The sequence below is a fragment of the Aedes aegypti genome, chromosome 1 (assembly GCF_002204515.2).
Source record: "Aedes aegypti strain LVP_AGWG chromosome 1, AaegL5.0 Primary Assembly, whole genome shotgun sequence".
NCBI lineage: Eukaryota > Metazoa > Arthropoda > Insecta > Diptera > Culicidae > Aedes > Aedes aegypti.
The window spans coordinates 153,739,364-153,762,782 of NC_035107.1; the positions used below are offsets into that span (position 1 = coordinate 153,739,364).

The 23,419-nt window shown below is 38.6% G+C and overlaps 1 protein-coding gene across 6 annotated transcripts in view; it reads left to right on the forward strand.

The window, feature by feature from the left end:
• LOC5575427 (syntaxin-16) overlaps positions 1–23,419 on the forward strand; it is a 137,362-nt gene that overhangs the window by 57,115 nt on the left and 56,828 nt on the right. The window contains exon 4 of one of the 6 annotated variants that reach the window (XM_021851335.1): positions 686–834. The exons of the other annotated variants lie outside the window; for them this stretch is intronic. Within the exon in view, the coding sequence (XP_021707027.1) occupies positions 686–730 (45 nt within the window). The 3' untranslated portion in view covers positions 731–834. Of the gene's footprint in view, positions 1–685; positions 835–23,419 lie in introns of those variants that run through there. 6 annotated transcript variants of the gene reach the window in all.

Sequence of the window (23,419 nt, forward strand, 5' to 3'; positions counted from 1 at the left end):
GGTGTGGTCTTGGTTCGATGCAGCAATTGCCACCCGGATCCTTTCCACCTTGTTCCTAGACGCTTGGCAACACTGGTGTAGAGCCTCGACTGTGTCGGCCATGTTTTTTTCCTTATTTCGACGTTCTTGCTGCTCTCTCTGTTCACGAACACTTTGAACCGAGCTCGAAACTCTCTCTTCACCACGCGGTGTCAAAAATGGAGTCGTATTTGCAGGGAACAAAACTTTTTTCACCTTTCCGGATCGGAGGAACATATCATCACTTCCTCCGTCAATCACGATCAAGGAAAATCGGTTCTGCTTTCAAAGGGACACAAGCCCTTGGAATCAAATTTCGGCGCTCTCCAAGCCGATCACTTTTTCGCACTTTTCTGGCACTACTTAGCCAGAAATCAACTCGCGTCGCGAACTGTGCCGAACTTCCGTCGACCCGTCGAAACACGTCAATATTTTCCTGATCGCGCACGAACAGCAGGAAATCAAAGCGCTAATTCAATATCCGGTACGTCAAGGACCAATGTTCCTTCGGATAGAAGTGAAATTAGCACTGTGGACTGTATTTTTAACAATTTTTATTTAGCGATAAAATACGCGTACTGATCACGGCGTTGTACGCAAAGAAACTGAAAAATTGTCTCGGTAACTGACCCCTCTATTACTCACACTAATAAATTCAATTGTATAGGGTGGCCAGTTTATAACTGAAAGAAATGCTCGTTTTCACTCGTAACACCCGCCATTACAACGAGGAAACATCCATTGGAGAGAAAAGACATGGCAGCGTATTGACCGAGAAAAGATAAGTATCATATTTTTGTAAATATTATTATTACTGATTGCAAGGTGAATCAGATTAACTAAATTTTTAACTAATAACAAACTTGTTCCACAGCTATTTACAAAACACCACCCAAAATCCCTCCTTTCCCATATCCTTAGGCAAAACACTTCACTACCGCTATATGTATGACTGATTCATGTTCTTTTGACCTTGCATCATTCATACGTGTATTGGAAGTCAAGAGTAGAAGCAAAACTTAAAGAACCTTCTAGTCAAAGATGTTGCGTTGCCTACTTCCCAAACTCCAAAACCCCCTCGGTGTATTATGGACGGTGTGAGTTTTCAAACTTATGCTTGAGACTTGGCCCCTGACCCCCTTGTACATCAATAAAATAAAATAAAATAAAATAAAAATATATTGGGCAATGGGAATTTATCGTCTTGAAGATTTGTATTGACTTTCCTATAGTCAATAACTAATCTCCAATTCTTTGAATCATTGTCTGATTTTTTGGGAACTAGCAATAAGGGACTGTTCCACTCAGATTTGGTTTCTTCAATGATACCATCTTTGAGCATATTTTCCACCTGTTTGCAGACTTCTTTTTTCTGAGAGAAAGGAAGCCTGTAAGGTTTACTAAATGCTGGTTGGATGTTTGGCTTGACTGTTAATGACGGGCAATAAACATTGGTGGTACCAAGCTTATCGCCTTTCAAACAAAATATATCGGAATATTTCAAGCAAATTTGTTTAATAGCTTTTTCATCACTACCAGATAAGTGATTTAATTTTAATTCTTCCAATAATTTGCTCGCTCGAATTTTATCATATTTTTGACCATCATTTTTCAATTCGATAACATTGTAGTTTTCAGCTAATGTTATCTTTGGTTTCACATCTTTAATAACAACTGGTTTATTTGAAATATTCACCAACCGCACTGGTATTTTACCATTCACGGGATTTGCTATAGAATTAGCCACAAACACATTTGGTTGAACCACGCATGTTTCGGCTAATTCCATTTCTATGTATGTAATGTATTCATACCTTGGTGGTATTGTTAGATTTAATTCTCCATTCTGAATAATGAATTCCATTTTCATTTTTGCAAAATCAATTTTTGCTCCAAATTGTTTCAAAAAGTTTGTACCAATCAAACCAATAACGTTCGATGGTAACTGTTCCATAATGTGAAATCTTATGGACCAATGCACGCGTTCACTATTTTACGTTTGAGCGGTGCCGTGTTATTTATGTGACCATGGCAACTAGTGAATTCGGCACCGCTCAAAAGTCAAATGAGTGAACTCGTGCATTGGTCCATAGGATACTCTGCCAACTCATGATCTAAAGTTGTATCCACATATCCCAATGTGTGTGTAATTCCATTTACTCCTCTGACTTCAATGGTTGATGATGTGTTTGTTCTTAAATTTTTCGGAACATACTTCTTGTCTAGTAGACAGCAGGATGCTCCGCTGTCTACTATCAATTCTAAATTCTTACTGAATAATTTAAATTTAGCCCGTAGAGCCTTTTTCACACTGAAATTAGCGAAAAAGATCTATCAGATTTGCTTCTTCTGCTTGATTTTGTTGTCGGTTTACAGGTTGACGGTTTTGAGGTTGCTGAGATGTTGACTGACGAGGTTCCTCTTGAGTCTGTTCAGCCACATTTGCAGTATGGGGCCGATTGTTGTGGTTGTTGTTATAACGACCACCCCTATTGTTTCCGCGATACCCTCGACCTTGTTGCGAATTGCTCATTTGGGGCTGGTATTGCTGGTTCTGATTCTGATAGTAACCTCTACTTCTCCCGTGAAAATTCCGGTTGCCACGGTAACCTCTGTTGCCTTGGTAACCCCTACTATAATTGTTCTGGTACTGGTATCGTGGGTACTGCAAACCTCTTGAAGGGCCTGCAGACATCCACATTACACTCTCCGAGTCATCCGTATTCACTTCCAAGGCATCACTTATTGCCTTTGTCAGTGTATTTGGATTTCTCGCTTTCAAGAAAAATTGTGCTTTTGGATCTCGTAATCCATTCATGAAAGTTTTTACGGCAATCGGCTGCACTATGGCGTCCGCCGCTGCCTCATCTGCAAATGTTCCCTTTGAGACATGAGCTGCAGCAAGTTTAGCTGCTAGCTCATTAATTTGTTGCCCATATTCCGAAAGGGACAACTTTTTTTTGTTTGATGCTTGCCATCTCTGATTCGATAGCTTGGGGCGAAAATTTTATGGCGAATTTGTTCTTCAACAACGTCTTCGCCTCTGCTAGGGTTGCAGCACCATTGATTACCCCATGTGCGGGTCCAATCAATCGTGTTTTGAAAAATTTGAGCAGATCTGCCTCCGGCACATTCGAATAATGATCCTTAAGCAAATCAACTGCCTCAAAACAGCTGGTCAACTTCTCCGCTTCACCATTAAATTTCTCCACTAGTTTTAGGGCTATCCCTAAATCTAGCCTCGTCGTCATTTCCAATAATTTTAATTTTTCCCACAATAATTTATTTAAATCCTCGTTCACAGTTTGCAACTTATTCTGGTAATACAAAAATTCTTCCGTAGGAATTTTGTATATTAACTCTTCCAACAAATTTTCTGCCCTTTTAAAAATTTGATCACAATATATTTGTTTTTTCACTAAAGTTGCTTGCAAATAACTCCTATGTGGATTATTTTTTTAAATTACTCAAATTTACTACAAGAAACCCAATGAGTTCTTGTATTTTTAATATGTCCATTCAAAACTACACACCAAAATACCATTTCAAACACAGAAAACAGCACAAAACGCACTTACCTTTTGTACCTTTTACGGCGTGGTGGTAAATGTGTCGTACCTAAAATAAAACACGCTGTTTAGTATATTTTAGCTACTCATAACTACTTTTGATACTTCCCGGGTTTACAAATCCATCACTTGTCGGTATTGTTCAATGGCCATTTGTAGTTCTCGATGGTGAAATAGAAGGTCCTCTTGCATCTCCTCGGGATTGGTTGATCTGACGGCTAATCTCGCTGCTACGCTGAACACTGCTTCAACAATTTCCATCTTGGCTGATAATTCCTCTGCTGTACATGTAATTCTCTTTGCCAGCAACCTGTCCCAATACTGACCCTCGCGGAAGAAGAATTGTTTACACTGTTTTAATTGTTCCTCTTCCAATGTTCTTCTCTCAGCCATTGTACACCAAATGATTCAGTTTTTTTCCAATGTTTTATCATATGTTCATCTCCTCAGTTCTGTTCTTCGTCACACTTGCGCATTAAACTTGTGCAGCTGCTCGTCGCGCCGCTTGTTCCGCCACACGTTCCGTGTGTTGGCGCTGAATTTTGGCAAAACCGCGGAACAAAATGTAGCCCACAGCAGCCACAGCCAATGAACACAGTGCAATCGTTTGCGCTGTATGATGGCCTTCGCTCTTCTGTGCGACACTTGTGGTGGGTGCGATTATTTCATCTGCACTAAACCACCCCATGACCGAATTTGTTTCAGGTAATTACTGTCAATAATTATCACTCATTTACCGAAAACGCTTAACACTGGCTTAGTTGTACGATTTACTTTACGGCACGAATTTGCACGGTTTTGAACAACTGTTTACGGATCTCCAAGACGAATTGGCAGGATCGCCATGATTTGACTTAATACTTGGGTCTCGGATATAATCAAATGTTCAACCTACTTGGTTGGGGTCTCGAGCAAGAATATATTTCAAATTCAAAACTTAACTCTATCGAGTGTGGTCGCGATGCACAATTTTTGCTGCGTATGCAACGTGGTAGGTTATCGCTCTCTAACGACGGATGTTTATGCTCGCGAAGCATAACACCCGTCGTCGTAATTCGATCCACCTCATCACATAGGCGTAGTTAGGGGTGCATCCACCACAGATGGAAGCCATTTTTGTATCCTTTAATTTGGTTAATCGATTACAGAATATTATTGATTGAGCTAAATTTTTCAAACTTAGACCTTTCTTTGCAGTGCGTCATTTTAGGTCAATAATTCTATTTATTTCATCTACTAAGCTTCTACTAGTTTTCACAAAAATATTAAACTTGCTATATTCTAAAGCTGTTTCGTGTTCTTGAAGTTTTTCTAATATTGTCTCATATAAGTTTCGTACATAGGTTTTCTTGGTTATTAGAGTATTATGTAGAAATTTTCTATATGGGTTTTTTACAAAATTCGTTTTGATTTTGACTAAATTTTCAATATAGTTGTTGAGTTCGGCCTCAACTTCCATGTGTTTGTTTTTTGACTCACCGACTCACTCCACGATGCTGTTCCGTTGTTTCATTCAGTCCTCGAAGCCGCTTCGGTGCCAGTTTCCCCAGTTTTCCGCTTCAGCTGGATCACTTTGTAACCACTTCGGTCAAATTGGCCAATGATTTGGCAGAAAGTTTGTTAGCCCGTCTTCTTTCTCTTTTCACTAGTAGCTTATATATTACTAGCGCTAGTTGCACTGTCACTAACCCGATAACAATGTTCAGTTTTATGTCATGGCTTAAGTGCATGTCAGTATGCACTTCTTGGGTATTGATGACTGTTAGGTCATGATCACCACTATTTTTCACTTCTGGTGATGATTTTTCGTTTCCCATTTTCACTTATTTAGTTTTTTTTTCAAATTTAGAATGCGAAACCTATTATTTGTCCACCTAATTTATTTTCTTGTGCTTCGAAGTGTGTCATTATGCCCTGACTGGTTGTCACCAACAATCTGCCTGTTATAGTTGGCATTATTTTTAGCACATGTGCATGTAATTCTCTGCTTCTCACTGATAACACTGAAATTATTGGTTCGAATTTACTTGCTTCTTCTGATGGTTTCACCTTCACTTCGACATCATTTCGATCCACTATTTGTACCAATCGTTCTATTTCTAATAGGTTCAGTAAATTAACTATATTATAGCTCACTGGAAAGTTCGTTGGTCGTTTGGTAGAGATCATTTGGTCGGCGTTAAGTCAGAGTGGACCAAGTCACATTTTTCATATTTTGAGAAAAATGGGTTTAAAGTTTAACGCTCTGTAATTTTTGAACTCGTTTTAATTTAGGTTCAATATTTCTACACCTTTTTATATTACTTCCAAACAATATAATGTGAAGTGATATTCATGAAAAATCATAATTCAAACCTCTGATAGAACGATTTTTCGATGGACTTTGTGTACTTGGTCCACTCTGACTGAACTAAAGACCACCGTTCAGTGAGTTGGTTCACTCTGACTGAACAATTTCTAGGAAAATAACAATCATTTAATGCTTGCATGGTCAAACTGGGTGCATATTTCTAAGAAAAGCAGATTCCCGAGGAGGAAAGAATAACTCGCAATAACTTATGCATACCATATTTTGGTATCATATCACAATTAGGCATTGTTCAGTTATCAATACCTTATTTTGGTATTATAATGGTATTTGAAAAAATGTTAAAAATACTTCATTTTGGTATTCGTTAGTTATTGAGGACTGCTGGAGGTATTGAACTACTATTGAAAAATTTCACTTTTATATGAAAATCCATCAAGTATTATTTAGGTATTACAATATTTCATCTAATTATCAGCTTGGTATTTGTAGAATATGCAGAAGGTATTATTTGAGGTATTTTACCTCTTATGCAAGGCTCATTCATACCTCATTCAGGTTGTAATTATTGGAAATTATCTGGTATGGAATACCCCAATTTGGTATTCAGTAGTTATTTTCTTCTGCTCGGGTTATCAAGAACCTTCGACACCAGTATTGTAAATTCTTTTATATTCCATTGGTCAATACCGAGATCAGTGGCATTACGGTAGCTTGAAAATTAAGGTTTTACAGGGTCAGGGCTGGGAGGGAGAAACCGATACAAAATTTCTGTACGTCATAGTGAGCCGAGATTCCGCTGTCACGAACTGTCACTGTGAGCCCAGATCTCTAACATTGGACTAACATGAAAAAAGCGCGTAACTGATTAAAACACATTTTCGCATTTTATCAAAAGTGACAAAAATCGAATGATTATTATTTATCTTTATTTGAGTGGCTTTTCGCCCTTGGCGAGTTCGCCACTTTAAAACGGCAAAAAATCTGGCCAGATGGGCTAGCCTAGGCAGATTACATTGAAGATTTTCACAGATTTCACGATACTAATTACTTTACAGTTAACACATTCAAACAAACAGGTAAGATGAAAGGAACAATACTACAAGTTAAAATTTGAATTGAATAAAAAAGAAATCACTACAACGTATTTTTAAACGTTTAACGTTTACACGCTTCTTCTTTCTCTCTTGTTTCCACCAATTTCGGGCAAACTCCGGGTCTGTCCAAAACCGCCGTGGACTGGTCAGTACCAGTGATGGACTCGTGGGCGTTGGTCGCCAGCATTCTGTTCCTCCTACGAAGATGTGCCCAGCGAAAGAGGCTATGACGGGTGCGGGGAAAGACCACCCACCAGCTATTGGACCGATGAGCGACCGGTAGCAGCGGTGAGGATTCAGTAAAAGGTTGATCCTGACAGCATCCCTGATTCAAGACGATATGCCTTATGTAGGAGGCTGTTTCTCTCCTCCAAAACATCGTATCGTATCGTGACGGAGGGGAGATCGACTGACAGCCTGGGTGAGTTGGCTACAAAGTAGCACAATTGTGCCTAACTTATTGATTTTTGTTTCTTTTCAAGATCCAAATTTCTTTCTTGTTGTGTGTTGTTCAGTATGTTGATACGGCCGCAGACGTGGGACTTACCACCTGAGTTTTGGGTGCTCAGGGTGCCCAGTTACGGGTTTCGTTGCCTACTCAATGGTAGGTCAACGTTTTCACTGGCGTAGACGTGGGACTTACCACCCAAGTTTAAGTGCTTGGGGAGCCCAGTTGCGCTTAGGTTATCCGAAAACTCTAAAGTTCCGTCGGTTAGATGAATAGATTCTGTTTTTAAATTTCGTCAAAAAGTTTGGCATCTTTAAGGAAACAGAAAAGCGTAGCCTCGCTGCTTCTATCATCCTGTAAGATCGTTCGAATGCTTCCCATATCGTACTGCTTTCTCAGGAGTTCCAGAGTGGGACAGGTGTACAAAAAGTGTTCGACAGAGTTATGCACCTGGCAGGTCTCGCAGATTCTTCGGAAATTGGGTCCGCCACTCATCGAGTGGGAGACTCGCGTATGTCCCGTTCGAAGTCGGGAGAGGATAACTTGTTCCCTTCTGTCTGGGCGATCTTCCCATTTTCTAACATCCCCCTTAATTTTCCTGGTGAAGAGACTCCTTTCGCTGTGCCACTTTCTCCTCCATGCGTTGTTGATTTTTTCCCGTAGCCACAATTTGAGGTCGTCGCTCGGGACGGTGTCAGTCAGACGCGCGCTGTCTCGACCGGTGTTGGCACACCTATCCGCTTCCTCGTTGCCTGCAACTCCGCTGTGACCGGGTACCCACATAAGCGTGATGTTTTCGTTATCGTCAAGCACCTCTTGTATCTCCTGAATCCAAGGGTGCTTGTTGGTGTCCGATAATATTGCTGCGATGGTACTAGCTGAATCGGTGGCGATGAGTACCGGCCCGATGAGGTCCGATGGTTGCAAGATTGCCTGAAATATGGCAGCTGCTTCTGCCGAGAAAACCGAGCATTGGCTAGGAAGGCTCCTGCTTTCCCAAAAACCGATGCCGCACCAGCCTATCCCCACTTTTCCTAGGGCCTTCGACCCGTCCGTGTACCGAAAATTATATATTCTGTACTTGGTTCTGATCCGGTCCAGGAAAAGAGCTTGTGCGAGCCTTGGGTTGCCACCTTTCTTGAGTTTTTGCTTCAGATAATTATCCACCTTTACTTTCATGGCAGACCAGCTCCTGGCTCCGTTACGGTGTCGCTCAGATACCGGAGGGAGCTCTATGCCGGCCACGGACCTTAGGATCTGGTTGGCCTGTATTTCGATGCAGGCCTCCGATCCGTCGTTCTTGGTTCATTCCAAGAAACTGATGGCCCTACTACCAATGCTGTTAGCCAATTTGTATCGAAAAGGTAAGACTCCGGCTTCGGCACAGGCCGAGTCGGCTGGCGTGGAAGGCAGATGTCCAGAGATTATCCGGATCGCGTTGTTGTAGGTTCCCCCTAGGTTGCTGACCAGTTCGTCGAAGCGTAGACCAGTAATTTCGATCCCGTAGAACAATCGGCTGTTAACGATTGCGTCGGCAACTCGGATTCTGGACGTTCGATCGCTTCTTTTCCTTTTCCCGGATATAAGCTTCATTAAGTTGATTCGGTTCTTGCATGCCGATCGGACATTATTAAAGTGGGCTTTGAAAGAGAGGTGCCGATCGAGGGTGACGCCAACGACCTTAACGGTTTTCTTGTTTGGCATGGCAGTACCGTTGACCGTGATCGGCTTTTTTGGTGGTTGGTGTTTCGAATTGCAGATGTGTAGTCTTGCGCATTTGGTTGCTGAGATTTCAAAGTCCACTTTTTTTGCCCATTTGGCGACTGCATTTACGGCTGCCTGCAATTTTCGCCTGATCATCTTCGGGTGTTTCCCTGTGGCTAGCAGCAAGATGTCGTCAGCGTAGACCAGTACGTATACGCCTTTCGGCAACGATTGGAAGACACCATTCATTCCAACTAGAAAGAGCGTAACGGCGATAACCGATCCCTGTGGAACACCGGTTTCTTCGGGGATTTCTTTGGATTGATAATTCCCGATGCTGACTCGGAAACGACGGTTGGTTAGAAAATTTTTAACGAAGCTGGCAAGATTCCCAGTAACGCCCCAGTCCATTAGGCACTTTAAAATCCCCGGAGTCCAGGCTCGGTTGTAGGCCTTCGCCAAGTCCAAGGAGGCCATTTCAACGTGCTCATTCCTTTCTAATGCCCCATTGAGGATATCCCCAAGAGCCGCGAAATAGGTTCCGGTGCCGAAACCTGCCCGGAAAGCGTGTTGACGGTTGTCCAGAAGATCGTTTTTCTCGAGGTACTCAACCAGTCTTCGATTTGCCATGCGCTCCATCATTTTTGCCAAGCAGCTTGTTAGGGCTATTGGGCGGAAATCGCTGGGATCGTAGTTTGTACCACAAGCCTTCGGAATAGGCACTACCAGGCTGCATTTCCAGCTGTCGGGTAGGGTACCAGCTAACCATTCGCTGTTGATTAGGTCTAGTGCCTTTCTTTTTCCTATCGGGGGTAATTTTTTCAACATAGGATATCCAATCTGGTCTGGGCCGGCAGATTTTCATTTTGCCTTACTCAGGGCAAAGAGGAGTTCGTCCATGGAGAATTCTTTGTTGAAGTCCTGAACGGGGAAACCTGGCACTTGTGTCATAGCCAAAGCGGCGTTGGTGGGTTGATGTTTTTTTTGAAAGTCGATCGGGTATCGATGAAAGGACGAAAGTTCGCCAAAGTAGTCGGCCAGGGTGTCACCGACAACGATAGGATCCCGGGTCGTCTGGTTATCGGATCTGAGTGCTAGACCTCTGTTTTGGCGCTTACCCTGGATGGCGTTCACCCTACTCCATAATTCCGCGGAGGACTGGTTGTCGTTGATTTCGCCAAGGAAAGTGGTCCACGATTTCTCTTTGGCTTCCCGGATGATAAACTTGCATCTGTTGTTCGCGTCTCGATATTTTTCCATCGCAGCAGTTTTCTCCGGGTGGTCGGCCGGTAGTCGTCTGGCTGCGCGGAGTGCTTTGCGTCTTACTTTGACCGCTTTCTTTATGATCTCAGACCACCAACAAAGAGCCCTTCGCCCGGGGTTGGGACTAGTCCTTGGAATGGCTGCCGTAGCAGCCTCGATGATGCTGTTCGAGAATTGATCGATGGAAGACGGAGGGGAAGACTCCAGAATTTCCTCCACTCTGTCTTGAAAGATTTCCCAGTTGGCTTGGTCATAGAGCCAGCGAGGTAGACGGGAGGTTTTTGGAGGTGACGAGTTAAGTTGGATCCATATTGGGAAGTGATCGCTCCCCGACAGATCGTTGTCCACAGACCAAAGCAGCCGATCGATGATGTAGTGGGACGCTAGCGAGATGTCGATGGATGTTTCTACGCGACCACGGATGAAGGTTTTAGACCCATCATTCAGGACGCATAATCCTGTTTCGGTTGCAGTTTCAAAAATTGCGGAACCTCTGGCGTTGTTAACGCGACTGCCCCAGGTAGTGTGGTGACCGTTGCCGTCCCCAAGGATAATCTTTGGGTCAGGTATTTTATCGAAGGTATCGATCAGTCGGTTTTTTAGGTTATCTAGTTTACCGTTGGGAAGGTAAAAGCTGACGATTGCCATCGGGAAAGGCCACGAGATTCTGATAGCTACAATGGGTAGATCGGTGTCCAGTTGTAAAACCTCGTATGGGATTTCGTTGCTAGTCCCTAACGCAACCGAGTGGTAGAAATCGAATGAAAATCAATTCATGCACAAAATGTAAGTAATGTCACGTGAGCATCTTTTAATCTGATTGAATATAAAGCATTGAAAAACGTATCGTTTTACTTTTTCCAATGAAAATGAATATTTGGTGCATAGAAAACTGTGGCCCTTTTTTCATGTTTATCATGAAAGATCGAAGGTACACAACGAAAGAAAACTAGCAATTTTCCCCAAGCCTGCCTTGATTGTTGTTGGCAAGTTGTAGTTATCTTGCAGTTTAAACAAACGTTGTTTTATATTTCGTGTGTAGTATCTGTGCCTCCCTCCCAGGGTCAGGGCATTGAAGACCAGAAATATTCAAATATGTGTTCAGTCAGAGTGGACCAAGTGAAAATCTTGAGTACCGATCAAAATATACTGGTCCAATAAGCGTGTTCTAGCACACTCCATACATACACCACAGAACTACCATAAGCTTCTATCGGACTCTGAAATTGATTTAAAAAAATGCAATAATCAATCAGTTTATTGCTTTTAAACACTTGGTCCGCTCTGTCTGCACAGAAATTGTTGCAATTTCTGACCACCCATCCAAATATGGTAAATGGTCAAAAATCAAAATCAAATGCATCGAATTAAGTAATATTCATAAATTTCTATTGATGAATAAGTAAAAGAATCATTCGATGTCGAAAAATCTGACAAATCTCTTGAAATGTTTTCCATTTCCTAGCATTCCTCAGCGCGCTGATCATTTTCGCTATTCTGGTAATAAGCACTTGGTCCACTCTGACTGCACACTTTATCAATTTTTATTGATCATCCAAAGTAAATTTGTCACATACCTCTCGCAGTTTACAGCATTCATCAAATCTGGTCAAAGTGAAACGGAGGTAAGGTAATTTCGCATCTAATGAGATAATAATCCATTTTTTCCAAATTTTGTGCTTGGTCCCCTCTGACTTAACGCCGACCATTTCATCTAATTGCACTAGCACTTGTTGCATTGATCTAAGTGCCATTTTCAGTAAAACACTATTTGCCCATTCACGAAACGCGACGCGAGACAAGACATAACACTTATAGTTCTTACTAACGTCAAGAAAGCTTAAAAATTACCTTTCTGTCGACCGGTTTCGGGCGCGATGTAGCCCATCTACGGGACAATGTCCGACTGTTCTCGTACGTTGTTCGTACGCGTCCGAAGAGAAAATGTTACTGCATCGTCGTATCTATCAAATTGAACAGCTTCTCGTACGTTGTTCGTACGCGTCCGAAGAGAAAATGTTACTGCATCGTCGTATCTATCAAATTGAACAGACACGACGTGATGGGTGGATCGTCTTCATTCATCAGCGGTCCTTCGTCGTTGCTGATGAACATAGATTCCCATGCGTTCAAGTGCGAAGTTTTCTTTACGCTCTTTATAAGCTTCGCACTTTCCCAATCTATTTCATGATTGGATGTTATCGCATGGGCTGCTACACTCGATTCGTTAATTTTATTGGCCGATACTGCATTTCTGTGTTCTTTAAGTCTAACTTTCACTTTTCGGCGAGTTTGGCCTATGTAGGCAGCGGGACAATCCTTACAAGGGATCCGGTATATTCCAGATTGCTCGTCCGGTGGAACTTTGTCTTTAAGGTTGCACAATAGGTCACGTAGGGTCCTGTCGCTCTTGTGTACCACCTGTAGGCCTTGTCGATGAAGTGTGCTTCTAATGGGATTCGTTATTTTCGGGAAAAAAGGCAAACTGATCCTCCTTACATTTTCAGTTTCAGATCGTAGTGTTGTTATGTTTCGTCTGTGTTTTTTGCGTTTGTGTTTCTGCAGAATTTTATTCACAAATGATCGGTCATACCCGTTTATTTCGGCGGCCACGTGAATTTGGTGTTTTTCTTTGTTGAATTCGTCTGGTTCCATAGGTATGTTGTAGAGCCTATGTGCCATAGAGTGAAATGCGGCTTGCTTTTGCGCACCGAAGTGGTTGGAGTCGGATGTTATGTAGCGATCAGTGGAAGTGGGTTTGCGATAAATGCCAAATTTTAGTGTGCTTCTTCTTTTCTGCTTATCATTAGATCTAGAAAAGGTAGCTTTCCATCGACTTCTTTTTCTACTGTGAAATTTATTGTGTTGTGTTTGGCATTTAAAATGGTCAGTGTTTGCTCTAAATATCGCTCCTTCACAGGTGCGAAAATGTCGTCTACATAGCGCCACCAGATTCTTGGAAACAATTTTTCCTTCTGGGCGTCGACCTCGAAGTCACTCATGAAGACATCTGCTAACAAAGGCGAGAGCTTGCTGCCCATGCTCAACCCAAAGGTTTGTCTATAAATCTTTCCTCTAAATGTGAAATAATTCTGATTCATACACACCTGAGCAATGGACAGATACGCATCAATGTGGTTTGGTGGAGCTCGATTGCGTTCCAAATGACGACGGAGACTTTCCAGGGCTTCGGTGACAGGCACACTTGGGAACAGCGCAGCAACATCAAACGAAACCATTTTTCCTTTAGCGATCATCGTTTAGTCTACACATTTTACTTGCACTGATCACTGCGCGGGTTCACATCGCGGTAACTTGTCGTTTTAACCGGCGTAAAACGCGTAACTTCATTCAACTAAGTTTAACCTGAACGGCTCGCCATGTTGCAGGTTTGTAACGCGGACACGTTTGGAGAAGGACTTTTCTTTTAGTTCAGTATCCCTACTATGGTGAGCTACGAAAGTAGTCACCAGTAGAGACTGATCTTACACAGTTGATTGCTAGTCAAACATTGATTTGTATTTCGATTATTTGAGTTTATATAGGTCTGACAATATTTGGGTTATACTATATTGCATATGAGTTAGAATGAGACAACTAGATTGCAAAACGAACAATTTGTGCATCTTCGCAAGGTCGGCAATTTGGGTGCCTTGGTGGTCCAACCCGATATGCGCAATGTAAAGTCATTTGCATATGGGTGGAAAAAGGAATAGGGGAAGACTCGAGTGCAGTAGCCTCGATGCGTATAGCTTATGGTGCATATGGTTGCTATTCTGTTTTGTGTAACTTGATCTACAACGTTTCTTGTTTGGAGTTAATGACTTACTTTGATTTGTTTATGACTTGAATTGTTGGGTGATAGGTATTCACGTAACACCTTCCCTTTTTTGGAAAAAATTAGCGCAATGAATTGAAATGGAATGTAGCTAATTTTGTATAATATTTCGTACATCCAATTGTCTCTTTTCTTTTAAATACAAGTTAATCAATTCATAATATTACTAATAATAATGTATTGCTAATTAATAGCTAATGCCGAATTTCTCACGTCTAACCTAAAGGTTAGACTTTTGACCTATCTCTTTTTTCACTTATTTTTTCTTGTTCATTATTTTTTTTTTAGAGATCAGGCTCGGATTTATTATCTAGGTTTACAGTTACATTGTTCATCACTAATATGTGTGCAAGTTTTGAAAAACATTTATTTTTTGATTTTATGCATAGAGTACGTTTTACATTATTTTTTTTTATACTTTTATTAGTCTATTTTTATGTACTATTTGGGTTTCTTCATTAGTAAAATTTTTGATTCTGACATTTGGATGATCTTCACTGATAATTTCAAACGGACCTGACTAAACTTTGTCTAATTTTCTTCTATTTTCATTTCTTAACCAAACTTTATCTCCTATTGTAATTTGTATTGGTTTCGATTGTTTTGACTGTACAAGAGATCTATTTTGTTTGGCTTTTTCAGACATTAATCTCGCCTTGTTGTTAATCAATTGCAATTTGTATTTTAATTCCGTTACATATGATTCATGATTGTAAATTGGGTCTACGATAACTGTTTCTGAAAAGTGTGTTGGTAATCTGGCTTGTTTCCCAAAAATTAGTTCGAAAGGTGTGAACAGATGTTCCGAATGAGGTGTGGTATTATAAGTAAAGGTATAGTAGATCAACTAATTGTCCCAATCATCTTGCTGATCATTAATAAAATGCCTTAGATATTCATTAAGACAGCGGTGATTTCTTTCCAGACTGCCTATGGTTTGAGGATGATAGGCTGTCGAGAATTTATGTTCTATGTTTAGTAATTTACACATAGTTCTGAATATTTCATTTTTATATTCGGTGCCTAAATCAGATTTGATTTGTATTGGGCATCCGTATGTAAGAATACAATGTTCCATTAAAGCATTTGCCAATGTCGCTGCTTGTTTGTCTGGTATTGGTACGGCAATAATATATTTTGACAGATCGCATTGAATGGTCAAGGCGTATCTGTTTCCTAAGTTTGATTTTGTTATAGGTCCGATAGTGTCTATAGCAATTATGTCAAAACACTTACTCGGGGTTGTTGTTTCGATGAATATTTCATTGGTTTTAGGTCGATGTTTATTTTGAATACATTTGTTGCACTGTTTTACGTATTATGTAATACAGTGAAACCTCCATGAGTCGATATTGAAGGGACCATCGACTCATGGAAATATCGAGCAATGGAACAGCAATCCTTTGGAAACCATGAAATTTTGTTTTTAGTATGGTTCCATGAGTCGATATCGAGTCATGGAACATCGACTCATGGAGGTATCACTGTAGTCCTTTTCATATTATTCCAGTAGTATTTGGATCTAAATTTATTAAGTAATCTGCATATACCAATATGACCACCCGTAGGCGTTTTATGGTTTTCAGAGATTATTCGTTGAATTGTTTCATCGTCCGTAATAATTTTAGTCGGCTCATATATTATAATTGTGACGTCACTCAATATTCTGTTGCATGCTTGTTTAAATACCTCTTGTGGTATAAAACTGAATAATTTGTCATTGTTTTTTATTGCTAGCGTTTTGATATTTGACTTTAGAGCCATTTCATTTATTATCTGCAGATAATATGTTAAATCAGTTCCACCATTTTGACAAGCTAATTTCACTTGTGAAATAAGCATTTTCAGGTTTTTAGATAAAATTCGTATGATTGTATATTGATTTATCAATTCAAATGTTACCTTAGGTACTTTAAATGCATCTAAGTTATTTACTGAATCATAAGCTCTGAGGTGATCAATCTCAGTTGCTGATGAATCAATATTCGTTTTATTCTTTTGTATTTTCGTCATAGATCTTGTTTGAATTGGGAGGCATGGTATTGTTTTGAGTTCATCTGAATCAATAGTAATACGCGATACAGCGTCAGCGCTGACATTTTCTTTGCCTTTCACGTATTCTATATTGAATGTATACTCTTCTAGGTCTAGTCTCATTTGTGTTAATCTCGAAGATGGATTTTTCATCGAGAACAAATATACAAGTGGACGATGATCAGTTTTCACGATAAATCGTCTACCGCATAAATATGGTCTATAATGGGTAATCGCCCAATGAATGGCTGTTAATTCCTGTTCAATGGTCGATTTATTTTTTTCACCTTTAGTAAAGGTTTTACTCGCATAGGCTATTGGCATTTCAATATCACCGTGCTTTTGTGTAAGGACAGCGCCACATGCAATTTTTGATGCGTCCGTGTAAAGAATAAATTGTTTTGTGAAATCTGGGAATTTGAGTATGACAGGTGATAAAAGTTTTTGTTTTAATTGTTTGAATGATTTTTTGCATTCTGGACTCCATTCTAATTTTGAATTTTTCTTTAGCAATGCATTTAATGGTGCTGCAATATCTGAAAAATAGGGTATAAATCGTCGGTAGTAATTTGCGAACGCAACGAATCTTCTAACGTCGTCTGCGTTTTTCGGTTCTGGATAGTTTAAAATAGTGGAATATTTTGATTTGTCTGGCTGGATTCCTTGATCTGAGATATGGTGTCCGAGATATGTGACATCAGGACAGAAAAAATGACATTTATTAGGGTTAAGTTTCAAATTATATTTTCGTAATGCTTTAAAAACTGTTTCCAAATTTGATAAGTGATGATTTATCGAACATCCAATAACGATAATATCATCGATGTAAAGGAAAGCGCATTCCGGCGGAAGACCACTCAAAGCTATAGTCATCATCCTTTGGAAGCTGTTAGGAGAAATGTTTAGACCAAATGGTAACCTACAAAATTCAAAATGACCAGACGTTGTCGAAAATGCTGTATATTTTTTTGATATTTCTTCCAGTTCAATTTGATGAAATCCCGATGCTAAGTCGAGTGTGGTAAAATACTTAGCTCTTCCCAGCTGATCAAGAATTTCGTCTATCCTTGGAAGAGGAAATTTATCGGCAATAATTTTCTTGTTCAGTTGTCTAAAATCGACAACTAAACGCCATTTTTTATCAGAACTTGTTGACTTCTTCGGCACTAGAAGGAGTGGAGAATTATAAGGTGAAATGGAGTGCTGAATAATACCGTCATTCAATAGTTTTTTAACTTGATTGTCTATTTCCTGTTTGTGTACTTCTGGACTTCTGTAGTTTTTTATATAAACAGGACTTTTGTCGTTAAGATTTATTTTCTGTTTAGAAAAGTTGTTGTGTGTCAAAGTATCGGTTTGTAATGCAAAAATATCGCTCCTGGTTTTCGAGTATACGGCTCATGTGCTGCTAGTGCTAGTTTCTGGCAATTAAATATATTGCGTTGAATCGTATTTGATTACGCTTTTCCTCTTTTCGACATTTTGTTGAATGTTTTACGCATCAGTGAGGTATCATTGATGCCTCCTATCCAAAAAATCATATGTTTTGTCAGTCTAAAAGAAACAAAACAAAGACACTGGACGCCATGTTGAATCAATGTTGGGTAGCTAATTATTGGCTCATTTCACCCCCTGTTCAAAACTTCGCTTCGGAAGCCCAACCGGCGAATTCCAGATTGGAGGTGCGAAGTCAATAATAAGTTTTTGTACAGAAATTGTGATATTATTATCCTCCGTTGCATTGAATATTATGACTGAATCATGGCTCGCCGACTGCCAACCGATGAACCTGGATTGAAACGATGTGAGTTTTTATTTTAGTAATGTGAACATTGGAATTATGAGGATTCTAGGTCTTTAAGGTGATTATAGAACGAAGCCACACCTCAAAATTTCAAGAGCACAAGACCAACAGCGCCTCTCGTTGAAAATTTATCCCATTGGTCACCACCAGCAGGCAAGAAGTTTGATTGATTTTCAACGCGAACTGTTGTCAGATTCTCCAGTCTTGTGCTCTTGAAAATTCAAAGTTTGGCTTCGTTTTATAATCACCTTAAAGCGAGCCGAAAAAGATTGTTCTAATGGAATTACTTCGTCGGTGAAATTATTCGCTCCCAAAACGACAATTCGTCCGCTGGGATGTGCTGCTGTCGTAATGATTATGGTTTCCGAAAGCAATGTCAAACCCATTCATGGTTTCAAAACATTCGAAACAAAATATTTATTTTCACCGCTTAAGTGAAGTTATGTATGAAATTGAATGAGATCCAATGGTAGAGAATTCATTTATCTATACCCACTGTTATTTTTAGAGGCAGCGGAGAATGTCCCGAAACGTATTTTATTCTAGTACGAAAATCGTTCATGCGAAAACGCCTCCAAGCGTGCAACTCAACATAAGGTTACCCGAGGAGGAACAAATAACTCCCTAATAACTTTTGCATACCATATTTTGGTGATATACAGTGACTCAATTTCATTTTCGTACGCGGCACTGTTTTCATATCAAGTTGGTAGAAAACTAGTAAATGATGCAAAGATTCCGATATACTTTATCAATAACGAAGGTCATAGGTGTCATCTATTGTTTGGCAATGAAAAACTGTATTCATTTGCTTAAATCTTTGGAATAATGGAAAAGTATTGAGTTTGTGTCTATAAATTATCCAATTCCATATTCGTATACCTAACGAAAAAGAAATATACAACATTCAAAACTAATTTTTAATAGACTAAATGATTGCTTAAGTTCTTCGTTGTGTTGTTCAGATGTATTAGAGTACATTTGGAAAATTTATAAGCGGACATATTTGAAACTCAAGTAAATTTAAGAAAAATACCACTTTTTCCATGGTTTTTGCTAAAATATTCGGTAAGTCGAACAATAACTTACATTTTTTCAACGTCACTTACTTAAGAATGATTACTGCGAGTATTGAACAAGTTTCAAAAAATCATAATCAATTTTAGAGTAGCTAGGAGTGAATATCGACAACTTGTACTTTTGAATCTTAGGTAATATAACATTTGAAACAAATCCAAAACCCAGGGTGTCTACTACCTGGAAAAACCTGGAAAACCTGGAATTATCAGGGAATTTTGTTAAACCTGGAAAAAACCTGGAATTCTCAGGGAATTTCACTAACAATCAGGGAAATTTCTTTGAGGCAGTAATTCATGGTAGAATGTGTATATGACAGTGGATTTTCACGTCGAAACTTCCCAAAAAATTTCGGCTGCGCCGCTATCAAAGGGGCGTTAGCAGCTTAGTAAATCTTATCGACTTCTGAAGACATGATTGTCTCTATTTTTGATGAAGGGTCTCTGAAGTACTTTTTTAATCAAAATGCATATCTTGCTTGCAGTAAATTCTGATGCAAAATTATGTAAGTACCGTAATGTCCAATAAATTTCGACAAAACCAGTATTCCATTGATCTCTATCAGTTTATGCAATTGACTTTTCATGAAATAATATTTAACATATCATAAAAATAGTTTTAATATCAAAAAATTAGAATGACACATTGGGGCGAAATTAATAATCATAAAACAAAGCAGGTTTAAGAATTAAAAAAATTCCCTATCTAATAAATTTGGGTCACCTGAATCTGAATATGAAATCAAAATTCTTACAACTCGAGTATTTGATCATTTTATCGCAAAACTAAATTTTGATAATATGCTTAATACGCCTAAATGTAGGCAATTTCCCTTGAAATAAGCAGATTATTTGAGAATAAATGGTTTTATGAGCAAAACACTATAATTGCTATGCTGTATGATATCAAAAATTAGTTCAGTGGTTCATACTTAAGCTTACACAACATTTTAAACACTCAAAGTTGACATGTAGGCATAGCACCAGTGGATTGTTTAGCACCGACATTTCTAACTGTATTATTTACACCTTCAAAAAGTATGAATTCCTACTAAATTAGAAATTCGTACCCTAATAAAAATGAAATAGTTCAAAATCATCATTAGGCTTCTATAAACTTTAAAACATGGAATGTCTGTGGTGCCAACGAAACCTTCAGCATCCTTGGGAGGAAATGTTTTTTGGCATCAACCTGATGAAATTCACCCCAGTGATCAATTTGCCCCCGGATTACGGTACCGAGAAACCTTCAGAGACTGTCACGAAACTTTTCAACTAATTCTTTAACATTTTAATCTCAGATTTCTGGAGGAAAACCTTCAGGAAGAATCATAGTTGTTTCTCCGGAGCTTTCATCTGGAATACTTCCAGGAATTCCTATCGGGATCTCTCCAGAAATTCTTCTAGAGATAACATTAGAAATAATCGAAAGTGCGTTTGAGTCGTTGTCCGTTCATGAAGTAAACATTATCACAACGTAGGGAAAGAAATCCTGGCCGCAACATTCTTCTAGAGATTCCTCTAACAATTCTCTTAGAAATTCTCCCAGAGATTTTTATAGAATATTTTGAGTAATTTATGCAAAATTTGCTTCAGGAAACACTATATTAGAAATTTCTCTCGATATTTTTCCGTTAATCCTTCAACCGAATTTTCTAGTTGTTACTCTAGGAGATCTTCTAAGGATGTATTTTTTTTCCAAGAAAAACCGCAAAGGTCAATTCCAGAGTTTTTGAAAGAAACCCGACAAGAATTTCTACGTCATTTTATCCACGGTACCTCCAAAAAATTGAGAACTTTTCAAAGAATTCCTCAAACTCGACCCTGTGTTTCATCGTGGAGTTCTTCTAGACTTTTTTCTATAAATTACTCCAGAATTTAACAGAATAATTACAACTGCAGTTGAGTCTAGTACACGACACCAAAGACGACATAACAGTTGAAGTCGAAATACACGTATCTGTCAAAGGATACAAACTCTAGTGGAATTAAATGGTATAGTACTAGGGCAAACGCTCCCTTAGTGGAGGTAGTGTGTTTTGGCATGTTTCGTACTAAGAAATGATTATGTGATATTTTTCTATGATGCACGATGCGAAAATGATACAAGTAATCGAATAATATTCAAGAATTTGGCCCGTAAAACTATTTAAAACAATGATTATGCTTAATTTTTTTGCTCCTTTGCACCTATAGTGGTGCATCAGTACCCATAGTGGAGGGTCCCATAAGAAATCAATGGATGGCGCCACTAAAGGAACCATTCCTAAAACATACCTCCACTAAAGGAACAGTGTTCCTATTATTGGTGCAAGGCTTTTTGCAGGGAAATTTCAAATGAATCGTGATTTTTATACATTTGAGTGATAGAAGGATTTGAGATCTATCGAATGATACATTAAAATCATATATTTCATGGTTTTAACACCATGTTTTACCAGTTTTCCCTTAGGTGCACCACTAATGGTACACTTGCCCTACATTCGGTTTTTTATTCACTTACAAACGCAGTTCTTCCAAACATTTCTTCAAAAATCCCATGGAACTTACAAAAATGATAAAAATTTAGGTTCCATACTGATTAACACTGTAACATTTTGCCAGACAATTATACACATTTTTTTTGCTTTTTATTCAATTATCCCAACAATTTAACAAGAAAATCTTCTAAAAATTCCTCAAGGGTCTATGAGTTCTTCTAGTAACCGGGTGACTTAAAAACTTAAACAAGTTACATCAGAGATTGCTTTAGAAATACCTCATAAATAGAACATTTTCCCAAATTTCTGAAAAATTTCATTCACATTTCCACGCAGAAATGCCTAGTAAAATTCCTGGAAGAATACTTGTACAAATCTTTAAAGACTTCCTTGAGAAATCTTAAAGAATTACTGTAGGAATTCCTAAAGAAATTCCTAGAGTTATCCTTAGAGAAATTTGAAGTTGGAATCTTAAAGAAATTATGAAGGACAATATTTAAGAAATCTCTATAGGCATCTTTGGAGATAATTCTGGTTGTACAAGCTCGAAACGGAAGTCTTAAAGAATGTCCTAGGAAAATCGATGGAAGAATCACGGGATAAAATCTTGGACGACTTAGGGCTTCCTTGAAAAACATCCGAAAGAATCAGTAAAGACATTCCTGACGATCTCTGAGTTAATTTCTGCGGTTATATTTTTCAAAAAGCCAGGTTGTGTTTTTGAGAAATCAAAAACAAAATTATTTTACGAATTTCTTAGAAAAATTCTCGAATGGATTCCATGGATAAAAATTACTACATGAACTCATGAAGACATATAAGAGGTGAGCTAGCCTCGTGCTGGAAATCCACCTATTCTAGCCTAAGTAAATTTTTGGAGTAACACCGTGATCTTTGGGCAAATACTTGAAATCATTTCTGGTGAAATTCTTTGAGAAAATAATTGAAAAAATGACGAAAAACATGTTTTACAACATGTAAATTTAATTGTGAAATATTGTGACAAACATCTGTAAGTATTTTCGCCCATTTAGCTGTCTCAAGTAGGTATCCAAACTGCCCATGAATACTATTTGAGATTTCTTATCTGTTTTTGCATAAGTACGCTATAATCAAGAAACTTTAAAGGTTAAGCATATTGAAGCACTTCAAAGTTCCGTTAAGTTTACTATGATGATCAGAGCTCTCACAAGCGATATAAAAATGTGTCTTCTTATCAAATATAATTATGGCTTTGTATCAAATACAAATCAGTTGGAAAAAACTTAAGCTTTGATATTGTTCCACCTTGAAATAGCTTCAACATGCATTAAAAAGTTTGGAAGCTTTTGAATCAAATTATTTTGTCAATATTTTTTGTATATCTGAAATTGGAGTATTTCGTAAACCTGGAATTATTTTGTAGACCCTGGAAAAAACCTGGAAATATCAGGGAATTTCATTTATGTAAACGAGTAGACACTCTGAAACCAATTTTTTTTTGTCAATTTCTCTCAGTTTCGCTCCTAAATTGATAAACATAATCCATAGTTAATGTTCCGGTCAAAACATTGCCTAATTATTATTTTTATTTTACATTTCACTACCAAATATGTTTATAGAGATTTATAGAATAAATATTATTGCCGTAACCGCAACACAAACATTTTTTAAAATGATGAAAACAGCAGGATATTTTCTAGTAAAAAGTATAGCAGAGAGCATTGCTCATTCAAGTTATTCTGTATTTTTCTTATAATATCAATAAATTGCCAAATAGGGTGCTATTTTGGAAATAATT